At 39.7% G+C, this 20,841-nt stretch overlaps 2 protein-coding genes across 2 annotated transcripts in view; both read right to left on the reverse strand.

Annotated features, from left to right (window-relative positions):
• Positions 1 to 12,387, reverse strand: part of inpp5d (inositol polyphosphate-5-phosphatase D) — a 17,355-nt gene extending 4,968 nt beyond the window's left edge. Inside the window, exons 1-19 of the mRNA XM_005727174.1 lie at positions 12,049 to 12,387; positions 11,498 to 11,561; positions 9,338 to 9,473; positions 9,107 to 9,248; positions 8,798 to 8,938; positions 8,621 to 8,705; positions 8,465 to 8,539; positions 8,291 to 8,368; positions 8,083 to 8,206; positions 6,570 to 6,676; positions 6,374 to 6,476; positions 6,096 to 6,292; positions 5,886 to 6,003; positions 5,695 to 5,791; positions 3,247 to 3,385; positions 2,955 to 3,063; positions 2,710 to 2,798; positions 2,039 to 2,120; positions 16 to 105 (exon numbers count right to left, since the gene is read on the reverse strand). Coding sequence (XP_005727231.1) covers positions 16 to 105; positions 2,039 to 2,120; positions 2,710 to 2,798; positions 2,955 to 3,063; positions 3,247 to 3,385; positions 5,695 to 5,791; positions 5,886 to 6,003; positions 6,096 to 6,292; positions 6,374 to 6,476; positions 6,570 to 6,676; positions 8,083 to 8,206; positions 8,291 to 8,368; positions 8,465 to 8,539; positions 8,621 to 8,705; positions 8,798 to 8,938; positions 9,107 to 9,248; positions 9,338 to 9,473; positions 11,498 to 11,561; positions 12,049 to 12,188 — 2,116 coding nt within the window. The 5' untranslated portion in view covers positions 12,189 to 12,387. The remainder of the gene's footprint in view (positions 1 to 15; positions 106 to 2,038; positions 2,121 to 2,709; positions 2,799 to 2,954; positions 3,064 to 3,246; positions 3,386 to 5,694; positions 5,792 to 5,885; positions 6,004 to 6,095; positions 6,293 to 6,373; positions 6,477 to 6,569; positions 6,677 to 8,082; positions 8,207 to 8,290; positions 8,369 to 8,464; positions 8,540 to 8,620; positions 8,706 to 8,797; positions 8,939 to 9,106; positions 9,249 to 9,337; positions 9,474 to 11,497; positions 11,562 to 12,048) is intronic.
• Positions 12,388 to 14,049: 1,662 nt separating this feature from the next.
• gpr17 (G protein-coupled receptor 17) lies at positions 14,050 to 19,756 on the reverse strand. The gene is made up of 2 exons (XM_005727175.1): positions 19,596 to 19,756; positions 14,050 to 17,129 (listed from the first exon to the last, which is right to left on the reverse strand). The coding sequence occupies exon 2, from the start codon at positions 17,119 to 17,121 to the stop codon at positions 16,111 to 16,113; it is 1,011 nt and encodes a 336-aa protein (XP_005727232.1). The 5' UTR covers positions 17,122 to 17,129; positions 19,596 to 19,756; the 3' UTR covers positions 14,050 to 16,110.
• Positions 19,757 to 20,841: the final 1,085 nt, after the last annotated feature.

Consider the following 20,841-nt stretch of genomic DNA (forward strand, 5'->3'; position numbering starts at 1 on the left):
GGGGGGGCGTCATACCTTGTTTGGAAACGTACTGCGAGGCAACTCCAACTTCAAATGAGGCGAACACCGGGGAGTGGTCACTTGTCATGATGTTATTAGTGCACCCTGCAAGTTCACACAAACACTTATAAACACTTCTGTGCATATTTTACACATATTTAGCCTGAAAGGACGTCTCAGCTGCAGTTTCACTTCAATCTTTGGACACTTTTGCGTTCAAGGGGTTTTTTCTTATTTTCTAAGTGCGAAACAAAACGTGAAAACAAAAGAAGAAGAGCGCGAGGGCCACAGAGAATGAACATTAGAACAGTGGAAATCTGACTCTGATCAGTCAAAAATCAGAGGTTCTGAGAGATGCAGAGGAAGTAAATAGATGTTAATCTGCATTGTTCTACCTCAAAATATGGAGGAAAGGGTGTAGTTTGATGGTGGGATCATCATTTGTTTTTCAGTTGGACACAGAGTGCTGCATCAAATGTTCTGTGCTGGTTTGAGCTTAGAGTGAAACAAAAACAGCTAACAAAAGGTCAGTGTGTGTGTGTGGTCCTGGTGATGAGCTCATGAAGTTGGCTGAAGAAGTGACGAGCGTATAAACTGCATTTACATTTCATTTCATACACTTGATAGTAGCAAACTCTTGAATGAGCGGGTGTGTCAAACTTTAGTCTAGTACTGTACATTTTTATACATTATTGATCTATATATAAAATTAGTGAACGATTATTCTCTATATATTATAAAAGGTCTAACTTTAGGAAATATTCATGGTTTTGCTACAGCTCAATGAAGACTGCAGTCAGCAGCAGCAGTTGAAAGATTAATACGATAAAATGGCTCATTATTTATTTTATGTAGGCACCAATAAGTTCATATTGGCTGCTTGGTCCAGTTAAAGACAGTTATTTGGAATTAATTAAGTGAGCTAAACTCTCTTTTTCCATACACACACACACACACACACACACACACACACACACATATATATATATATATATATATATATATATTAGGGGTGCAACGATACACAAAATTCATGGTTCAGTTCGATACTTTGTGTCACGGTTCGATATTTTTTCGATACAAAAAAATGTTCATGCCTTTTTAATTTGTCATATAAATATATATTTTAACTCAAAAGACAGAAACAATCACTCATCTTTGGAAAAGAGTTTATTACAGAGAAGTGGCTCTTTCCAAAATAAAAGCTATATTCTTTTTATACGCTTCTTCTGGGCTATATTCTCAGCAGCCTATTAAACATATCAGGTCCCCATAAGGAGAATCATGTGCTAATGGCTGTCTAAATGACTCGGGTAAAGTTTGTAGCATGCGTGCTTGTTGTTTTTGTCTGCTTCCACTTGTCTTTGCACTAGGATGATGTCGGCGTAAATGTGCAGTCATATTCATTGTGTTCCCACTAGTGCTGTCAGCGTTAATGTCGTTAAAATGACATTAACAGCATAACGCGGCAAATCTCTGTTAACGAGTTACCGCTGATCGCCCCGTGCGTGGGACTGGACGGGCCAACACGTTAACAAGCTGACTGCGCTAACGCACTAGTTCCCACCAATTGAGCATTGCGTGGCACATCCGACATACTGTTTTTTTACTTTTGTCCATGACACGCTTATCATCAGGGTCATGCTTCACATGAAAACCAAGATAGTTCCAAAGGCCAGATCTGAATGAGGGTGGGGGAGGTTCAATTTCGGCTAGCGTTGAGGCAGTTGCCATGTTGCAACGAGCTTAGCTTCTGTCTTGCTAGCTTGCTCAGTGGATCTGCGCTCGACAATGCAGCCTAGGCGGAGTAGTCGAACGCAGATTCACTGAGCGCTCAACACAGACAGCATCGTCAGAAGAAAAGTTGATAAAACAAATAAATTTTTTTGTATTGTTCATACATATGCCTACCGAACCGAAAGCACTGTATCGAACGGTTCAATATCGATACATGTGTTGTTGCACCCTTGGTATATATATACATCCCTGTATGTATAATATAGCCGCAGAAAAAAAGGTTTAACAGAAGATTACTCACCGTATGCTTGGCAGACAACATGAACCAGAGGATATGACTTTCGTAGGACGCGATCACACCAGGATGGCAAATTGTATTTTGTCTGTAGAGTTAAAATCATCTTAATTTTAATATCAATATAAAATACTTGAATTTTCAAATTGAAGACTGTAAAACAATTCAAGTATAACTCTACATAAATAGCCCAACATATAAGAAGCATGATGGGCAGTCATTTGTGGAAGAAACATGAGCAAATAGCCCTGCTAACGTGGATCGGTTCAAGAGATCGTGCTGCATGTTCAACCGTTTGCTATCAGTAAATGTGATTTTTGACTTTTCCTAAACTGTCGATGAAAGAATAATAAGCCAACAAAAATCCAAACCAAGAATATTCAACGATAGGTAACTTAAATTAAAATTAAATTCAAAAGATGAAACCTCATTAAAATGAAATAGGCTGTAAGTACACTAAAAGTATGTAGTTAAAATTAAGAGTACGTTAAAACAAATCAAATTAAATTTTATGCATAATAAGAAACTAATAACATTCGAACATGATAAAGTGAATAAAATAATTTGGGATTAAATTAAAAAAAATTACAGCAATGAAGCAGATAAAATTAAAAGTCTCAGTGAAGTGACCGTGATGCATAGTAGGGGAACAGAGATGTGATAAAACGTGAGCTTACCCCTGTCGCTTTGGCCTTTGTGTAGGCGTACCTCTCTCGTGTGTCTCTTTCAAATCGATACGTGGGCGCGAATGTGATTTCTTCTTCAGCTACAATCAAAATAGAATAAAACCCGTATGTATGCAAACACAATTATAAGAAAAAGGACAGTGTTTTGCAGAAAATCCCAAGCATCGCAACAACAGTGAAGACACTTCTTTCTGCTGTATGCCTACATGTACTGATCAGTATTCATCAAAGCTCACCAAAATGCAAGAAGACCTTGCTCTCTTTCCTCTCCATGCTGAGCTGGTCTTTGGTGAGCAGTTCCTGGTACTGCTGCTGTTTGATCTTTGACACAATGTTTTCAGCTTCCTGTGAAGGGAACAGGGGAAAGTAGTGACTGGAAGTGTTAGCAGCTGAGAGCTCAGACACCTGACAACCAGCAGGGTTTAAAAAAAACAAAAACATAACCATGCATCTGAGAGAAAAACCACAACAAAGCAAAGTCCATGAATCTGTATGTAAAGTAGATATAAAACAACGTCTATGACTTACAGAAGATGGCATTTCAACGCGGTAGTTCAGATCTCCAAGCCAGAAGAGGTGCGTGAAGCGATGTGTGATGTCAAACGGATTAAGCTTCTTGTCTCCTAGATTCAGAAATCTCAGGATGCTGGCATAGTTTTGATTCCGTCTGCAAATACAGCAAAAAATATTGGAGTAACATCAAAAATGTGAGGAATCAGTGGAGGAAGCAATAAAGTTTTCTGTTTCTACTGCCATTTAGCAAAACGTTGACTTTTAAAGCAAGGCTTCAGAAAGAAGAGGATACATATTCATCATTTATGTTGTCCAGGTTAAATATAGGTAAATAAATAAATAAAAAACATGAATAATTTTTAAAAATCCGACATGAAAAATGACAAAGATGGTTGCCATCGTGGCCGTGTGACTAGTATAAGGGGATGATGATGACAGTAAAAAAGATGGAAAATAAAAAAATTTTTTTAAAGTATAAAGTATAAAGATGGATGTAGCTTGCTGGGTTGAAAAGTGAAGCTAACATAGAATTGTCTTAAACGTGGATGTTTTTCTAAAAACTAGCAGGGGGTGACTTCTGCGGTTGCCAAAAAAGACTTGTGATTGTGTTTAAGACAGCCGCCGCCGACTCCCACTGTAACCTCAGTGAACACACGCCTGAAGGCTTCACAGGCTCAGTCTCTAGTTTCAGCTAATATTGAATAAAACACCTGTTTTATTTTTTAAATTAGTCAGAAAGGATGTTCATCCAGGGTAACAGCTAGGCAAATACACAGATAGTATGAAGGATGGACATGGGTACTGTGATGTCACTCGCTGGTTTGTAAAGTTCCATTTTGAAACCTTGAGATGAGCGTTTTCACCAACGCCATCTTGGCTGCAAAAAACCCAGAGTGATGAAGGGCACGGTACTGATTTTGAAGCCGCGCACTTGGTTAGTGACTTATAAGCCATTAGGTGATGAGCATTATTTAGTGGTTGCCTTTAAACGTTTTGCACATGTGTGTTTCACAACTCTCACTGAATCGCCCTGCAGACGATTATTTATTGGTGCTTTGCTTTAGTTGAGTGCTTAGAACTACTAGTGAGTATTTGCCGTTTCCTATTGGTAGGAGTATTTTTAGTTGAAACATTTGTTTTCAGCGCTTTTGATTTGCTGACATCTTTATTTTGTTGTGTATTTTAAATCCTTTCATAACAAATGGTAAATGGACACCTCGGGCTCTATCTGAGCACTCATAGCGCTTTGTGCAACTTGCCTCATTCACCCATATTCAAGGGCTTTTTCCCCCCATGGTTTTTCTACTTACTCTCCAACATTCACACACACATTCAAACACATTCTCAGGGTTCGTATCTTTCCCAGGGATATTTGGTATACAGACTGGTTCAGGCAGGGATTGAACCACCAGCCTACCAATTAGTAGATGACCCGGATGGACTTTTCATTTTTACTCCCATCCTCCCCTAGTTCATTTTTGGAAAGTTAGCAATATTTTAGCAGTTCTGGATCCAGATCTGGACGAAACCCCAAATTGTTGGTCTGAGGCAAGAAAAATAACAAATGTTTCCAAAAATGCAGTAGCTAGGGCAGTAATCAAGCGTTGCGATCAAATGTTGCAACGTTAATTTCTGATAATCGTGCAAATTGTTGTGTTTGATTAGAATAACTGTGGTCTGTCCAAATAAATACATACTGCACACAGTGCACAACATGAAAATGTACTAGATTGAGTATACCTACCAAGCTGCAGCTCATTTTGTCATGCAGAATGCTTGTTAAGTTGACCATACAAGCACTCAAACCTCAAGGTTCTTTTTATAGGTTAAGGTAAAGGTCCTACAATATTTAGCAGCTAGCACAATTTAACTGCTAAGCTAATATTTAACAGATAATGTTAACTGTTTTTGCAAAGACGATTTAAAAAAGTGTTTCTGGCTACATTTTGTCAATGTCAGCAGCAGGCTAAAACCAAATTGTGCTGATTATTAGGCACATTTACATTTCCTGCTTTCCATTTACTGAACTGCTAAGTTTCTGTTAGGAAGTAGTGAATAATTGAACAGGGGGGTATTTTGCACATGTCACTAGACAATTAGGATTTTTACCTCCCCATCCATCATTGAAATGACACCTTTGTTGATATCTGCATCGGGTTTTCCCTGAAGAGGCTATAAAAATGCTAGCGCATTTCAAAGAGATTTGCGACTTCTATCAAAGGAAAGCCGCAAAGAGTTGAGTTTAATTTGTTTAAGCCTAGATACATTTTTTGTTGATAAAATGTCCGGGGTATTGCCTTAAGTAAAGGCAAACCAATCATGGTTATTTGCATAGTTACCCTCAAAGGTTAATTTTGAGCCCAGAAAAACCCTGTGTATATGTATGTTGTATATGTGTATATGATGTTACTAATCAATTCAAACTTTTTAAAGATACTTTGAAAAGTGTAACTTTCTCCTCACCTGAGCTTCTTCTCACTTCCAGAGGTCAGATGACTGTTGACAAAGCCAAAAGATGTCCCATTGAACATGAAGGACACTCCCACTGCTCCCTTGTTTCCTGCAATTGAAACCAGTAAACACTGATGGGTCATTTTTCTGTGAACTTTTATGAGCAATCATTACAGGCCTCAAGGAGAAGTGGAACTGCTTACCCAAGGTGTTGGCGATCCCTGTCTTCACGCTGTCTGAAAAAACATGGGAGATCCTGTTTTCATGCTCAGGCTTGGCCAGGACCACGATACGAATATTCCACAGTGTGTGAATTGCCACCTGGATGTTTGGAGATGTTTAGAATATTTGATTCATTAGTGCCTTGTGTTTGCATTCAGCTACAAATTCAAAACTTTGCCACAGTTACTCACTTGTTTAAAGCTAATGTTTGTGATGTTCCTCAGGACACCTTTCACTGTATCTGCCCATTCTCGCTCACCCAAAGGATCCTCCTGAGTCCCAATGACATAAAAATCATGTGGAATATGATCTGCTGTGTCATCTTGTGTCTTCCCTTGGCCCTTACACTGAAACCAGGAGTTGATGTTCGGGGGAGGGCCGGCATTTCCTGTAGGTTTGCAGATCCGTTTTTATATTATATACAGTTAAGTTAACTGAAGCACTGAATTCTGTATGACATCACTGTTACCCATGTTCCAGGTGCCAACAAACACTGTGATCATGTCTGGTTCAGGCTTTTCTGAGTGTTTGTTTTTCATTTGCTGAAGCAGCTGACAGAAGCCCTCTCTTTTCTGGATTCACAAGACAACAAAACACATCACATTTAATGAAGTGCACATGACTGAGGTCAGAATAGGGAGCATCGCCTTTAAAAAGACGCTTACCTTTGTGTCATCAAACACAAACTCTTTCCGCAGAACTTTTTCTTTCTCCGTCTCCACCGCAATGACCAGCTTGGCGTGCATTTTCTGGGATTTCACCAACTGCAGGACTGATGGATAAGAGCAGTATTCTTATTAAGTTAAGTGCTTTTGATGGTTGAAAGTAGTTCTTGACATTTGTTTTCACACATGCTATTTGCACTTGCTGCAGAGAAGGTGCAACTTCCAGGCTGAAGAATCAAGCACAAAGTCTGCAGCTCCTTTAATGAGGCTGTCTCAAAAATCAAGGGACTCTTCATAGACACTGTTGTTAAAACATCAAGTTTCACAGCAGTAATAAACATTTTTTTCCACTTCCAATAAACAAAAATACCTCCCATCTGTTCTCTTTTACTTATCCTTATCAGGGTTGTGGGAGGACTTGAATCTTATCCCAGCTATCATAGGGCGAGAGGTGAGGTCACCCAGTCTGTCCCCCCTTCACAACAACTCCGGTGAATTGATTTTTTCAAACTCATCTATCTGCTTCTTTGATTGTGCGTTCACTATCTGTCAGGCTTCACCTTTACTAACTGTAGTCACTTAACTGGATCTCTTAGCACTCATAAAAATCTTTGCTACATCGCTTCAGTTTATGTATATGAATGCAGCAAAATGAACAAACTTGCAACAGAGTCATTCTCTTCTCCAAAACTGGCCACTTCTGGCCAAAAGAGTCCAAAACGAATACGTAACATTAGGGTGGCTACATTCATCTTTTATACTGTCTGTAGTAGCACGCACAAGTGGTCCATGTATGACATTTTCTATAAAATGATTTTTAAGGCTTACTGACTGATTAAAACTCTTATGACTACAAGTCCCACTTTATCTGTCTATTAGCATGGAAAAATAGCTTTTGTGGCACTACTTAAAGTTCCTAATTTCTTAAGATACTGACCCGAGTCAAATGTACCACCTGAATACATTTTTCTGAACTTTACAAACTCAAAGATGTTCTTATATATAATTAGTAATTTAGAAAACAATAACTGTAACTGCTTCCTCCAATGAACCAGGCTAATGTACCTTCTCTGTGGTCTCACATGTGTAAGAGCAATCTTCTAACGATTAGCGTGTTCTTGAAATATGTCAGAATGTTTGATTCTAATAACAAATGTTTCATTCTGGTAGCTAATTTCTCCAAAATAAAGACCAAGTGAAAAACATTGCTTCTTTTCTTTGCAAAACAGCAGGACAGAGCACAGGGTTAAATACAAAAGCTCTGGTGGACACCATAGGCACTGTAGCCATTTAGTCGAGTCTAGAAAATATAGCAAGATACTGTAAAATACTCCGCCAACACAGAACGCTGAGTTTAACACCTTTGTTTTTCTATTGTAACGTCAATAGAGACCAGGGATCACCAAATTTTATTAAAATCCTTCCAACAAAATTTAAAAAAAGAAATCACCAAATGTTTGCATTTTGTGACAATCAATTGTTTGAGATAGAAATGAACTCCTCAAGTCCTTACTTTTATTGTGCACAAAGTATTTGTCTTCGGGTCCATCTTTTGACTTCTTAAAGTAGAGCTTCCCACTTTCAATGTCCACTTTCAGGAACATCTTTGTGGAAATACCAAGAGATTCTTGTTTGACCTACCAGTGAAAGAAGAAATCGATCAAATAAACCATACACACGTATGACAAATGTTATGTAGACATAAGTACTAAAGAAAGCACCTCAAACGTAACGATTGGTATGAGAGATTTCCGTGGGCCCGCATCAAATCCAACATACTCAAAAACAGAACCTTTAACCTGAAAAAAGGAAGCAGAGTCGTCCTTTGTAATATCTTATAACATTTTCTATTATCATATAAAAAGCTGTTGTTAAAACATATTACAGTACTTTACCTTATCTTCTATCGAGTAGAGCAGTTTTGTTAGTTGCTCAAGTCTACAGGACACAGGACCCGAATCACAGAAATTCTGAAAATAAGGAGGAAATACATGAAGAGAGCAGCTTTTTAAGCGCTGATAATACTGCAAAGGATCATGGGTGCCACCAACTTGTTTTGGTCCAATCCCTGGAGAGAGCTGTTGGTCGAGCGTTCTGTGAAACACCTCCAGAGTTGGCATGACGCGGGAAATTTCACTGCCTCGCAAAAAAGTTCAGCGCGTGGGTCAATCAACCCAATCCATTCAAGTGTATGTAATATTACACATTCCATTAAATGGACACCATACCTGTTTAGGTTCTTGCAGACTGCCATTATAAGCTTCTTGAGGCCAGGCAGGTTAGGGTTACCGTTTTGAACTTGTTCAGCATCTAAGCAGACAGAAGTCCTGAAGTATTCTTGGATGGCCATTTCATGCTCTTCTGGTAAGCTGGAGACATAAGAGAAATGTAAATTAAAACACTTCTAGTCTCAGTTAGCTTCAGGAAAATTCATATTAGTAATTGTTTTGGAAAGTTTGGTGCCGAATGCCTAAATTCTACTTTTATAGTGCTGTAGGTACAAGAGACATTGCAACTGTCTGTAATTGTGACCATACATGGACAAGTCCATATGCTGCAGTTTCGCCAGGTATATGTCTGATAAGGATTTGGAGGCTTGCTCTGAAGTCTTGGAGTCACCGTCCTTTACATCAAGTGGGATGTTTCTGGGTGGGAGCTGTGGAGGATGACTGTTTTGTTCTGCAGAATAGACATAAAGTGTGTTTAGGACAAACAATACTTTCTCTTCCATATCAAAACCAATATAGAGACAAAGTGAAGTTTTTGACCTGGCTCCTCTTCTACCTCCTCCTCCCTCTGGACAGAGTACTGCAGGTGGGTGACTAAACCCATGTTGGGGCTATAATACGCCTCCACCAGCTCAGGTAGCATTGTGAAGAACCTAATAGGCACTCCTTCAGATGCCTGCAGAGCAGATAACAGCAAACATTTTTTTTAATCACTCTTTGTAAACAAAAGGATGAATTTTGTCGTTGTTACCAAAGCAGGTGACATAACCTGTAAGTGTTACTTCCCATATGATGTCAGACCTGTCTACTGTCTGCGGTATTTTCCAGTTGCATTCTAAGACATTCCTTTGTAATTTTGCAATTTATTTCATTTAAAAGAACATATTATTACCCATAAATCATCAGCTATTTTAAGGAAGTAAACATATCCCTGCTCTGTCATAAGAATTAAATCGTACACTTAAACCATTAACAGAAATAGGTTGTAAAAACTATAGTCCCTTAAATAGGTTTGGTTTCTCTATATAGCTACATTGCATTTAGTCTCTTGTGCGGCTCGTAAAACTCAATTGTGAAACTTGCAGTCATTGGGCAGTTACATTATTTTAAAGCACTTTCTTTAAACTAAACTGCACAGGTGTACATTATCACCTCATCTAACAAGTTTTTAAAAGCACGAAATGGTCACATTTTACCTGGCACGTTAGAAGGTAACAGTGCTGACTTATCGTTTCCTAGAAACCTGACACGTTGCTACTTCATACCAGTAAACTTATTTCAGGACTCAACACATTTTGCTGTTACAGAATTTCTATCTAAGGCCACGGGTTTGCAATTATACATAGCTGTTATGTCAGTGCATAAATCAGTCATTTAGAAGCTCTCTAGCATTTTCACCTTTTTTTATAATTACAGTATTTAAAAAAAAACATACAGATGATACTCTGTTCAATCTTTCTGTCAAGCCCAAGGCGTTTATATCCTCTCTGTGGGGCCTGTTAGTTAGTTTTCTAATCTCTTCAGACTTACACTGCAAAGCTGACACTGAACAAATACCAAGATAATGAAGCATCTGCTGATCTGCTTCTGATCAGATTGAGTCTTGCTTTTATCATTGCCAACTAATTTACTGCAAAACTCTTAGTTCCTGCTTCAGTTTCTGTACTGGCTCATTGTAGGGTAGTTCGCCAATGGCAGATTAAAATAAATGGCCTGCATTTGTATAGCGCTTTTCTAGTCCCTAAGGACCCCAAAGCGCTTCACACTACATTCAGTCATTCACCCATTCACACACACATTCACACACTGGCGATGGCAAGCTACATTGTAGCCACAGCTGCCCTGGGGCGCACTGACAGAGGCGAGGCTGCCGGACACTGGCGCCACCGGGCCCTCTGACCACCACCAGATTAAATACAAATGAGAAGCAGGCATTTGTCATTTGCTGAACCATAAAGTCTCTTTTCTATAGATTTAAAAATCATAGTAAATAACAGAGGTATTTATGGCTTTTTTAGGGTGATGTTGTTGTGCTCCCAGTCTGTAATCCTAAGTCTGTAAATTTTACATTTTAAGGCTTTTAAATTACTATCAGTGTAGCTTTGTGAGGCAATAATATTTAGTGTATAATAAGAGAATATGTTTTAAACTGCAGCCTTGTAAGCAGCTCTGAGTTACTGAGCTAACAGACAGTTTTGTGCTGAAATCTGTATGCCTGCATGCTAACATTCAACAGAGACTACCTGCTGATGTTTAACATGTCATCTTTATTCTTTTAGTTAATGCTCATACCTCCAAGCTGAAGCTATTAATACTTATTAATACTGGGGGTATTCGATCATCAGATTGAAATTCAACTATAATGATGCATTATTGTGTTTATTAAATTTTATTCTAATCAATCTGATAACTGGAAACGTCACACGTGCGCGGTCATACACCAAAAATACATGCGGCTTCAGATTCTAGTGATTTTGAAAGTCATTTACGCATTCATCTCGCCTGTTGTTAGGATACTTCAGTCTGGGTCAAAGTGGTGGACAGTAAATACATGTGTGGGCTTACATCTTTAATTAGGTTACAACTGAGCATTGCACTAGCAATGTGTGACTAATACTTTTGAAAATATCATTTCATCTTCACAGTAACTATAATAACTCATCTGGGTTCGGACCAGAACGATGGAAACTGTGAACCCACCTGGACAGAGAGCTTCTTGTCTTCATTTGGCAGGATTCTGTATGTGTACACACAGTTCTGATATCTGTGGATCAAATAAATGCAAATGTCTGTGGTTGGAACATGGAATGAATGTAAGGTGAAGAAACAAGCGGATTCAATGTGTTGAGTGAGCAGTTGGAATCATTTTTAAATGAAGGTTACCCAATGGAAGATGATGTGCAGAGGGGAAAGGGTGGTGCTTTGTGGCTGCACTGTATGCAAATAAAAGGGAACTAGTCTTGTGTTGCAGTGTGTATGTGCAAAAAAAGAAAAAAAATGTAATGCGATATGGTGAGACAGTTTTAGGAACTTTAACTAATAACTGTGTTATAGCTACAGTGCACAAACGATCATGTTTGGAATTGTGTTTCTTGAACAAAATATACAGTTTGACAACCAGATCGTGTCGATTCGATACGATTCACAGCTGGTGCTGCATGTCACGAAGGTTTAATGAAGTAGAAACATGAAGTATATGCAGGCATTTTAGAATCAACCGCGAGCCATAATAAAAAGAAACAATAACTTACAAAACACAGAGGGCATAGGCTCCCTGTATGGATTCACTGTCCCGGATGAGGAAGCTTCCATCTCTTGCTGCTTTGGAAAGTAGATCCTCAGCTTTGGATCGAGTTATATTGCCATGGTACCAAGGTTGATAACTTGGCATCCTGTTTTTCACCCAAGAGCTCGATCTCAAGAGCTTTGCATGTGATCTCAAAAAAAATGATCCCAGCAAAACAAAGTAGACTCAATTTTTCTTTCTGGCTATTTTCATCTTCTCATGGTGCATACTTTTTAGTTCTTTCTTTCACTTGTTCATCCACTGCCTCCGCAAATTGTAAAAGGAAGCTGCTACTAGCTCAGCCCTGAACTTCCTCATTTGTCAAGTTAAAGAGAGGAGGGCCCTAGTGCCTTCACTCGGCCTCTTCTTTAACATAGCCGCACAGCTGTAAAATGGAAATACACACTTTTGTTTGCACAGTAGAAATCTTTATCACCTTACACGAATGATTAACCAGCATACCTAACCTCTTTGGTTTACTTGTTCATGTGAACTTTCAGAAAATAATGAAGTTATACGTAAAAAATTGAGCTACAAGAAGTGAAAAGAGGAAGTAAGAAAGAAAACATGACCATGATGATTTTTACTAGTTACAGGAAGGGAATTTACTGGATATATTTACTTTAAAACCCACACAGTAAAAAAAGAAAAAAGAAGATAAGGACCTTGATTTGTTTTTCAAACATAATCATTTTGTTCTTTGATAAAAATAAACCAAGGTGCATCATATTCAGCCTGCATACTGCTATTCTTTAAACCACAGATGAACCAAAGGGAGCTCGGGGGTTTTCTACAATATATACATTCAGGAAATACAAGTTAAAGTAGTTGCCATGTTCATGTGATGGACAGGAAGTCTTGCAGAAATAAGGGGAGGAAAATGAGCTGCTCACAAACCACAACATGTCACATGATATGAAAAGAGAACTACATGGTGACAAGTCACTGCTGCCTTCTGTCCCCGCACTTGAAATAGTTTTACCACTTTCACGGCGAACATGTCAACGCCACAGACGCGAAGGACGTGAAATCATACTTTTGCTTTCGGGAGACAGCAGCAGACATGTTGAGTTTATGCAGTTTTTATGTGACAGGCAAAAAAGAAAGAAAGAGAGGGACTGGACATGTCACACAAATGGTGCATTTTTGCTGCAGTGAATTACACAATCATTCGCACATTAAAGTCAGAGCATATTTTTAACATGCTGCATTTTATCAAACTGTAGATAGAACAATAGTTATTAGTTTGTCAAGTAACAGTGCAACAGAAATGCGTAGCATCATAGGAGAGTTAAGAAACTGAAAACCCAAAAATATTTTCACAGTGGAGATTTGTCGAGCACATTTAACATATACAGTAACTCATGTCAGGAATTTATAAAAAGCTGTGACTGTGTCCACGTCATTCCTAGCTGAGCTGGAGAAACAAAATACAGGAATTTTTGCATCTATGAAAATGTGATAGCAGGGAAATATCCAACAGCAGTATAATAATGGGCACATTTACACAGTCCACTCTCAATAAAATTGTCACTCCATTGTAGAGTAAATCTGGACTTAATCCAAAGGGCTACAGCCTTAATAGTATCTCTGTGAAGAACAGCGTTGCCTTGAGCTAAATATTAATACTGGCATGCTAACACACAGCTGGAATATGAAGCAAGCAAAGTTTCAAAGTTTGCAGTTCCGCTAGTGACCACATGAGGATCTAAAAGTGTCATTCCCCCATAAAGATCTGCCTTAAAATGTTACTTTACAGTAACTTTAAGTGAACATACGTACAGCATACTACTCCATACTATTCCTTCTTAATAATAAGTCAGGGGGGACTTTCTTATAACTTCTACTTCTGGTTTTTGGAATCAGAGGTGATTTTCTTAGGTCAGTCATACCAGAGTAAAAGTAGGTTGGAATAATCAGCAGCTCATGACTGACCCAGCAGCAACTGATTGAAAGTATCTGCATCAACAACTTTGGATTGCAAGGCAATCGCAGTTTGTTTTTCTGAGACAATTTCTCTGTGACACATCTTTTTTTTTTTACAATACAAGATTCAACTGAACTGCTTCTACTTTGGTTCTATTCTTATATAAATTGCGGTTGCATGTTACAGTTAAATCACCATCCTGTAGAAACTACATCACTGTTTGTGGTGGGTTTTCTGAATTCTGAATGCAAGTAGGTAATGTGAATTTCTGTTTGTGCAGTCAAACACACGTGCCATTTTACAACAAACAGATTGCTGACTCGACCTCATTCACTTGCAAACTGTTAGCAAACAGCACTAAAATTGCCTTGAAAATGGCAACTGACTGCAACCATTTCAAAGGCAACAGCACCATGCCAATGACTTTGTTCATTAACTTGACTGTAGCATAATACTGGTGATAGGAGTCACTCATCTGAACTTCTGGACTGTGTTCTTTCTTGTTGTTCTTGCTTTTTTTTAGTCTGTTACTTAATTAACACCAATAAGCACTTTTCTGTGCTTGTGGATTTCACCCATACAATTTATGGATGCAGCAAACCAACTTAGCACTTCAACTTCACCTCACACAACAGCAGCCACAGTGCTAATGGTGAGTCTTCAAAATGTGGAGTCTAGAAGCTGGTGAGTGCCTTAGTGGGTATGTCCACCAGCATGCTAACATACAGTGCTAATATTTGAAAGGTATAATGCTTACCTTACCTGTAATGCTTACCCTGTTTAACTTCCTGATTTGGTGCATTAGCATGCTAGCAATGCTAATTAGCATAAACATTTTCCAGATATTTGGCCTGAAACTAAAAATTCAAACAAATGAAAATTTAACTGGATGTTTGTACTTTAGGAGACGACACATGATCACACGAGTTTTTAAAATTCTCACATGGATCGCATCACATTTCACTTATAGTGTTAAACTATGTGCACGCACATTTGATTATCCACAAAGCAAGGACAACCTATGTCACCTTAGATGAAAAAACAACAACAATATTATCAACTGTGACTGATGCATATTCATCACATTTGGCTTACAGTATAAAAAAAACAATAGAAAATATACACTGAAAGTTTACTATGTATATAATGAATTGCTGTTTTGGATTTCCAACAAGCAGTAGGCGGAACAATTAGTACTCAAGTTTAACCCCCATTAAGTATTATATATGACAGCAGAAGCAATTAAAAACTTTGCATCATTAGTTTTTTGCTTCATCTCCGGAACAAGTGAGTTGTTATGTTGCAACAAACCTTTTCTAAAGATTATTATTAAAACCGTCAGTTGTCAAAAATTATAGCCAAACAAATTCAAATAGCTTAGCTTTTGTACAGAGAGTCCCACATTAGCAGGTATTGGGCACAGTTCTGACTGGTTTGAGAGTTGGTTTCTAACATGGACCCAAAAAACTTTTAATGTAAACGACAAGAAGCTTAAACAGAACATCAAAGGCGTCACTAACCAGTACAAATTGTCTGTCTTATGAAACCAGATCTACTACAGTAAAAAACAGGGGATCTGCTGAGCTGAAAGCAAGCCAACAGTACATTTTGAAAACTCATCAAATGTCATATTTACTTCTAATTGCAGTAATTTTGCTTTTAAACATTCTCCATTGCGTTAAATTGTTAAAGAAGAATGAGATTTACTCGAGTCTTGTGTGTGTGGGAGTTATTTTGAAGCATTATCTTCATCAACTTTAATTCCAGTGGTCACCAAGATAAACAGTCTGTGCAGAATCAGAAGTTATAACTGATTTTAAAAAGTTTGCTAACTTTGCCCCAAATTTAGGTTTTAAAGATCTTTGTTCCTCTCCTGGAAGTTAAACTTCTACCACCGTCTTTGCTGCTGAAGTCAGGATTCTTTGAGTGTCAAGGTGATGTCAGTTTAATTCTCTAAGGATTTGGTGGGAATGGTGTGGGGATGACACTAGAATTGGTTCTCAAACAGCCTTTGGAAACAGCATCAATCAAAGTATCATCAACCTGAAGCTGCTTGTGATGGAAAAGTTTGCACAGGTGTCTGAGTCTAGCTGCTTTTCCTCAGAACTCAGATTTGGCACTCACAGAGCTCTCATGTGTTCCCTTTAACTCTCCGCTGGTGGCCCCTGACATCCCGCCATTATCTTTACAAAACAATCGCCGCAGTGTGCCGCGGAACTTCTCCGCCCCAAACAGGTAGACCAGCGGGTCCATAGCACCATTCAGGCAGGTGAGGGAGGAGGTGAGGCGGTTGGCCAGGCTCAGGCCTCTGCGTGTCTGGCATGAGACGTCTGGGTGGCTGTAGCCCAGGATGAAGGTGGCCCTACTCATATGATAAGGCAGAAAACAGATCACGTAGATGAGCATAACCAGGCCAATGGTGCGCAGGGCCCTTAGCTTGAGCGCCGGCTCCAACCTGGAGCCGCGATGCAAGCTGTGAATGATGAGGAGGTAACAGGAAAGAGTGGCGAGGAAAGGCGGCATGAAGGCGACGGCCAGCGAGATCAGAGCGTTGCGTGAGGCCTTCTCCCTGTATAGCTGCAAACACACCGTCATGTTGTCCACCTGTGCAGTCTGATGGGTGACAAGCAGCGGTGCCATGGAGACAGTAACTAGGACCCAAAGAGAGAAGCTGATGATCTGAGCATAGCGAGCGCGACGAATCTTCAGTGACCTCACAGCGTGAACCACAGCCAAGTATCGATCCCCTGCTACACAGGCCAGGAAGTACAGGCTGGCATACATGTTGACATAAAACAAAAAACCCACCACCCGGCAGGGCACCTCGCCCAGGGGCCAGTGGCCTCCTGTAAAGTGGTAGGTGGCCCTGAGCGGGAGGATGATGACGTACGATAAGTCTGCCACAGCCAGATGAATCAGGAAGACGTTAGCTGGAGAAGAAACGCCACGCTGGTGAGAGAAAATCCAGAGAGCCAAACTGTTACCGCTCAGCGCCAGAACAAAAACCACGAGGTAGAACCATCCAAACAGCTGGTTCTCGATCGTGGTCTCCAACACTACACAGCTCTCTGATGACTGATTGGATGGCAGATGCATTGTAGCAGACTCCATTTTGGTGACTGTGGAGACAGAAAATATTATAATTATCATTACCTTTAAACCATTTCTGTAGTATAAGCAGAAGTGCATATATTCAGGACAGTTACGACGGGTCTAATTTTGTGCTGCAGGCTGCAGGGGTGGTCAGATTTCTGACCTGAATTTGAGTACTTTTGATTTTTTTTTTTTTAAGTTTATACACACACATACACACACACACACAAGACAGCAAAGACAGTCCCAGTAGACTGCATATTCTTTAGATCTTACAATCACCTCTTCCTTAGAAAACCCACCCACTGCTCCATCCAACCCCGCCAAGCTCCAACTGTTCACTCTTTGTATTTTTTGCTCTCTTTTCCCTGTTGCTTTAGCTCACTCTCTACACAGAAACATCACCGGGGCGTGAACAGCTAAGTCTGACTTTAATTAATTTAAGGCAAGGCTTCCTTCACTTTGGTATTTCTGTTGGATCCAAAACCAACATTTCTACCGTGTTTAGCTGGGGCTGAACTGTCAACCCACACAAAAGATGTTTCTGTAGCTGATGGAAGGTTCCCAAATGCAAAAAACCCTCCTTAAATTCAACAAGCCTGTTTGTGAGAGAGTTCACTTTAGAAGCTAAATACATGAAAGGAAGATTTGGAAAGTGAAACAGACTCTGTTTAGTACACCTGTTCAACTGCTCATTAATGCAGTTATCAAATCAACAAATCACATGGCAGGAGCTCAGTGCATTTAGACATGTAGACGTGGTGAAGACAGCCTGTTGAAGTTCAAACTCAGCATCAGAATGGAGGAAGAAAGGTCATTTAAGTGACTTTGATTGGTTGTTGGAGCCTGATGGGATAGACTGAGTATCTCAACTGGTGATCTACTGGGATTTTCCTTCACAAAGGGTTTACAGAGGATGGTCCGAAACACGGAAAATATCCAGTGAGGAGCATGTTGATGTCAGAGGTCGACATCAACATACAGTTCATACAGACTCACTAAAATCAGACATTAGAAAATTGGAAAACTTTGCTTGGTCTTCCACGTATCAACGGTTCAGGCTGCTGCTGGTGCTGTAACATTGTGGGGAATATTTCCTTGACACACTTTGGGCCTCTTAGTCCCAACTGAGCATCATTTAACCACCACAGCCTGTCTGAGTATTGTTGCTGACCATGCCATACCTTTATGACCACAGTGTGCCATCTTCAGATGGGATAACACAATGTCACAAAGCTCACATCATCTCAAACTGGTTTCTTGAACATGACAGTGATCTCAGTCCAACAGTACAACTTTGGGATGTGATGGAATGGGAGATCATAGAGGCAACTGACAAATCTACAGCAACTGTTTGATGCTGTCATGTCAATATGAACTAAAATCTTTGAGGAGTTTCCAGCACCTTGTTGAATCTATGCCATGAAAAATGAAGGCACTTCTGGAGGCAAAGGATAGACCTACCTGGTACCATCATGGTGTATCTAATAAAATGATTTCTGCACAGGATAGCAAAGAATAAGATATACATTTAAAGATATATGTTTGTTTCCTATTACTTCAAAATAAGAACTTTCTAGACTTGTATATGGAAAAGATCCATATCCAAAGACTATCAATAACATTTCCTGATTGTTTCTGTGTTCTCTTTATGTTTTAGTGCTCATACAGTTATTTTTAGCTCAAAGATATTTTTCAAAAATAGCATAGAATAGAATAGAATAGAATTCAACTTTATTGTCATTGCACATGCACAGGTACAGGGCAACGAAATGCAGTTTGCATGCATCCAGAAGTGCTTTAGTGATATAGATATATTACAATATATATTAGCAATAATATAGATATGTGAGCTTATGTGCTTAAACAATGCAGAATAACCACAATGACTCACACACACAAAAAAAACCTGACTGGGCTAAATTTCACTCCCTGACTTTTGGCCCTTTAAGAAGCAGCGTGGCTCTTTTCAGTGGGTGTTGTGGGACCCACATGCCAGGGCATTTCTCAGCCAGGGCTCAGAGTCAGAGCTTTCAGTCCCCCTGAAGAAAGAGAACTGCAGTCCCAGCAGGGATAACAAACCAGAAACGGAGCAGCTGAATGGAAAAGCTTCCATAAATGCAGATAATCCTGGACAGAGACAAAGCTGAAATACGCCTTCATCACGGCGATCTGGATAAGCAGATCTGTGCAGTGAAGAGGAGACTGAGCATCCTGGTATTGGTCCTTTACACACAGCGCTTATGGAAAAGCTGCAGCAGCTGTAATGTGTGAAATCTTCCATTGTCTAATGTGAAACAGGATTAAATGAGCCCACTTCATAGTAAGCAATGATAGAAATTTGTTGAAACAGTGCAATCAGTAAAAGATTGAGCTGTTTGGGTTTGCATGAGCAAAGTGAGAAATTTACAGAAAGGTTTATATAGTAAATCAACGGCAGAGGCAAGTATTTAGTTTAAGTTATAAAGGAACAAATAATAAAGAGGACTTACTGGACGGGCACTCCTAAAAAGAAAAGTTTTGCTGCTGGAAGACAAAGAGGAGATGATCAGTGCAGGAGCAGGGAGCTGTACGTGAAGACAGCTAGTTCGTCTGCCGCTGTGTGGAAAAACTGGCGCTCTGACATGAGGAATGCTGTCCTATAACCCCCCTATCTCTCTCTCAAGATGTTCTCGGGAATGAGACTGTAGCTCTTTTTGTGTCTCAACAAATTTGATAACAGAAAGGGAGTCCCAATGGGAGCCTTTCGTTTGAACCCTGACCCCACCCTTTCTTTCTCCATCCCCTTCTTTTCAGAGAGCCACTTGTGCGCTTCACAATAGGCTGAGTCAGAATGAGCGGCGCATTTCAGCAGCGGAAAGAAGAATGGCATGCCTCAGTCGCAATGAGTTTTGGGGGTATGGCTCCATGGTAACCAAGGCTAGTTGTGCATTAAGTGCCTTTACCATGAACTCCCAGCCTCCCACTGACAGATAGAAGATGGACTGTGTTGTTAATTGTGTTGTTAAAAGTTTATGACTGAAGTCTCCGAGATGATCTTTTGTACATGGCCTGCTCTGTTTTGGAGGGGGCCCCAAGCCCTCACTATAGGAGAGCCAGAGAAAAACAAGCCGTGAGAGGGGGGTGCTTGGAGGAAACAGAGGCCCTTGTTGCTGTCTTGCCTCCTGGGGGCATCTTGAATTGGAATGCCCAAAATAATCAGTCGCATAGCCATCGGACAGATGTGGAGAGGGGACCCACTGACCAAGGGGAGATAATATTTCTTTCATACATGAACTTCACAGCTGTGTTTCAGACACATTGGCCCTTCTTCTCCTCTATATCATCGATATGCAAATGGTATTCTGTAGACTTGAATGAAACCACTATCTGCAGACTGTGGAGAAGCTTTGACATCACTACTCTGTTAATCTACTGCCAATTGCTAATTGGGACAGCCCCCCGCTTTTGTTCGGCTTCTCCACTTTGTCTGTTATTCGTCTTGTTACCCCGAAGCAAAAACATCCCCTTGTGCAAGAGCACAGCATCATAAATTTATCATTCTTCTTACTGCTGGGAGGGTTTAGTCAATAAAACGTGCTTTTTTCTTGCTGATGAAAGAGTTTAATAAAAACAGAGATGCTTTCATTTTAAAGGATAATTCCGCCATTGTATGTAGCTGTGGACAGCCTCCCACAAGTAAACAAACATCTAAGTTTATCAGTTAGACATGACAAATGAAAACAGAAATACATTCAG

This window comes from Pundamilia nyererei, unplaced genomic scaffold, assembly GCF_000239375.1.
Source record: "Pundamilia nyererei isolate P.nyererei 1_Seehausen unplaced genomic scaffold, PunNye1.0 scaffold00023, whole genome shotgun sequence".
Classification (NCBI taxonomy): Eukaryota; Metazoa; Chordata; class Actinopteri; order Cichliformes; family Cichlidae; genus Pundamilia; species Pundamilia nyererei.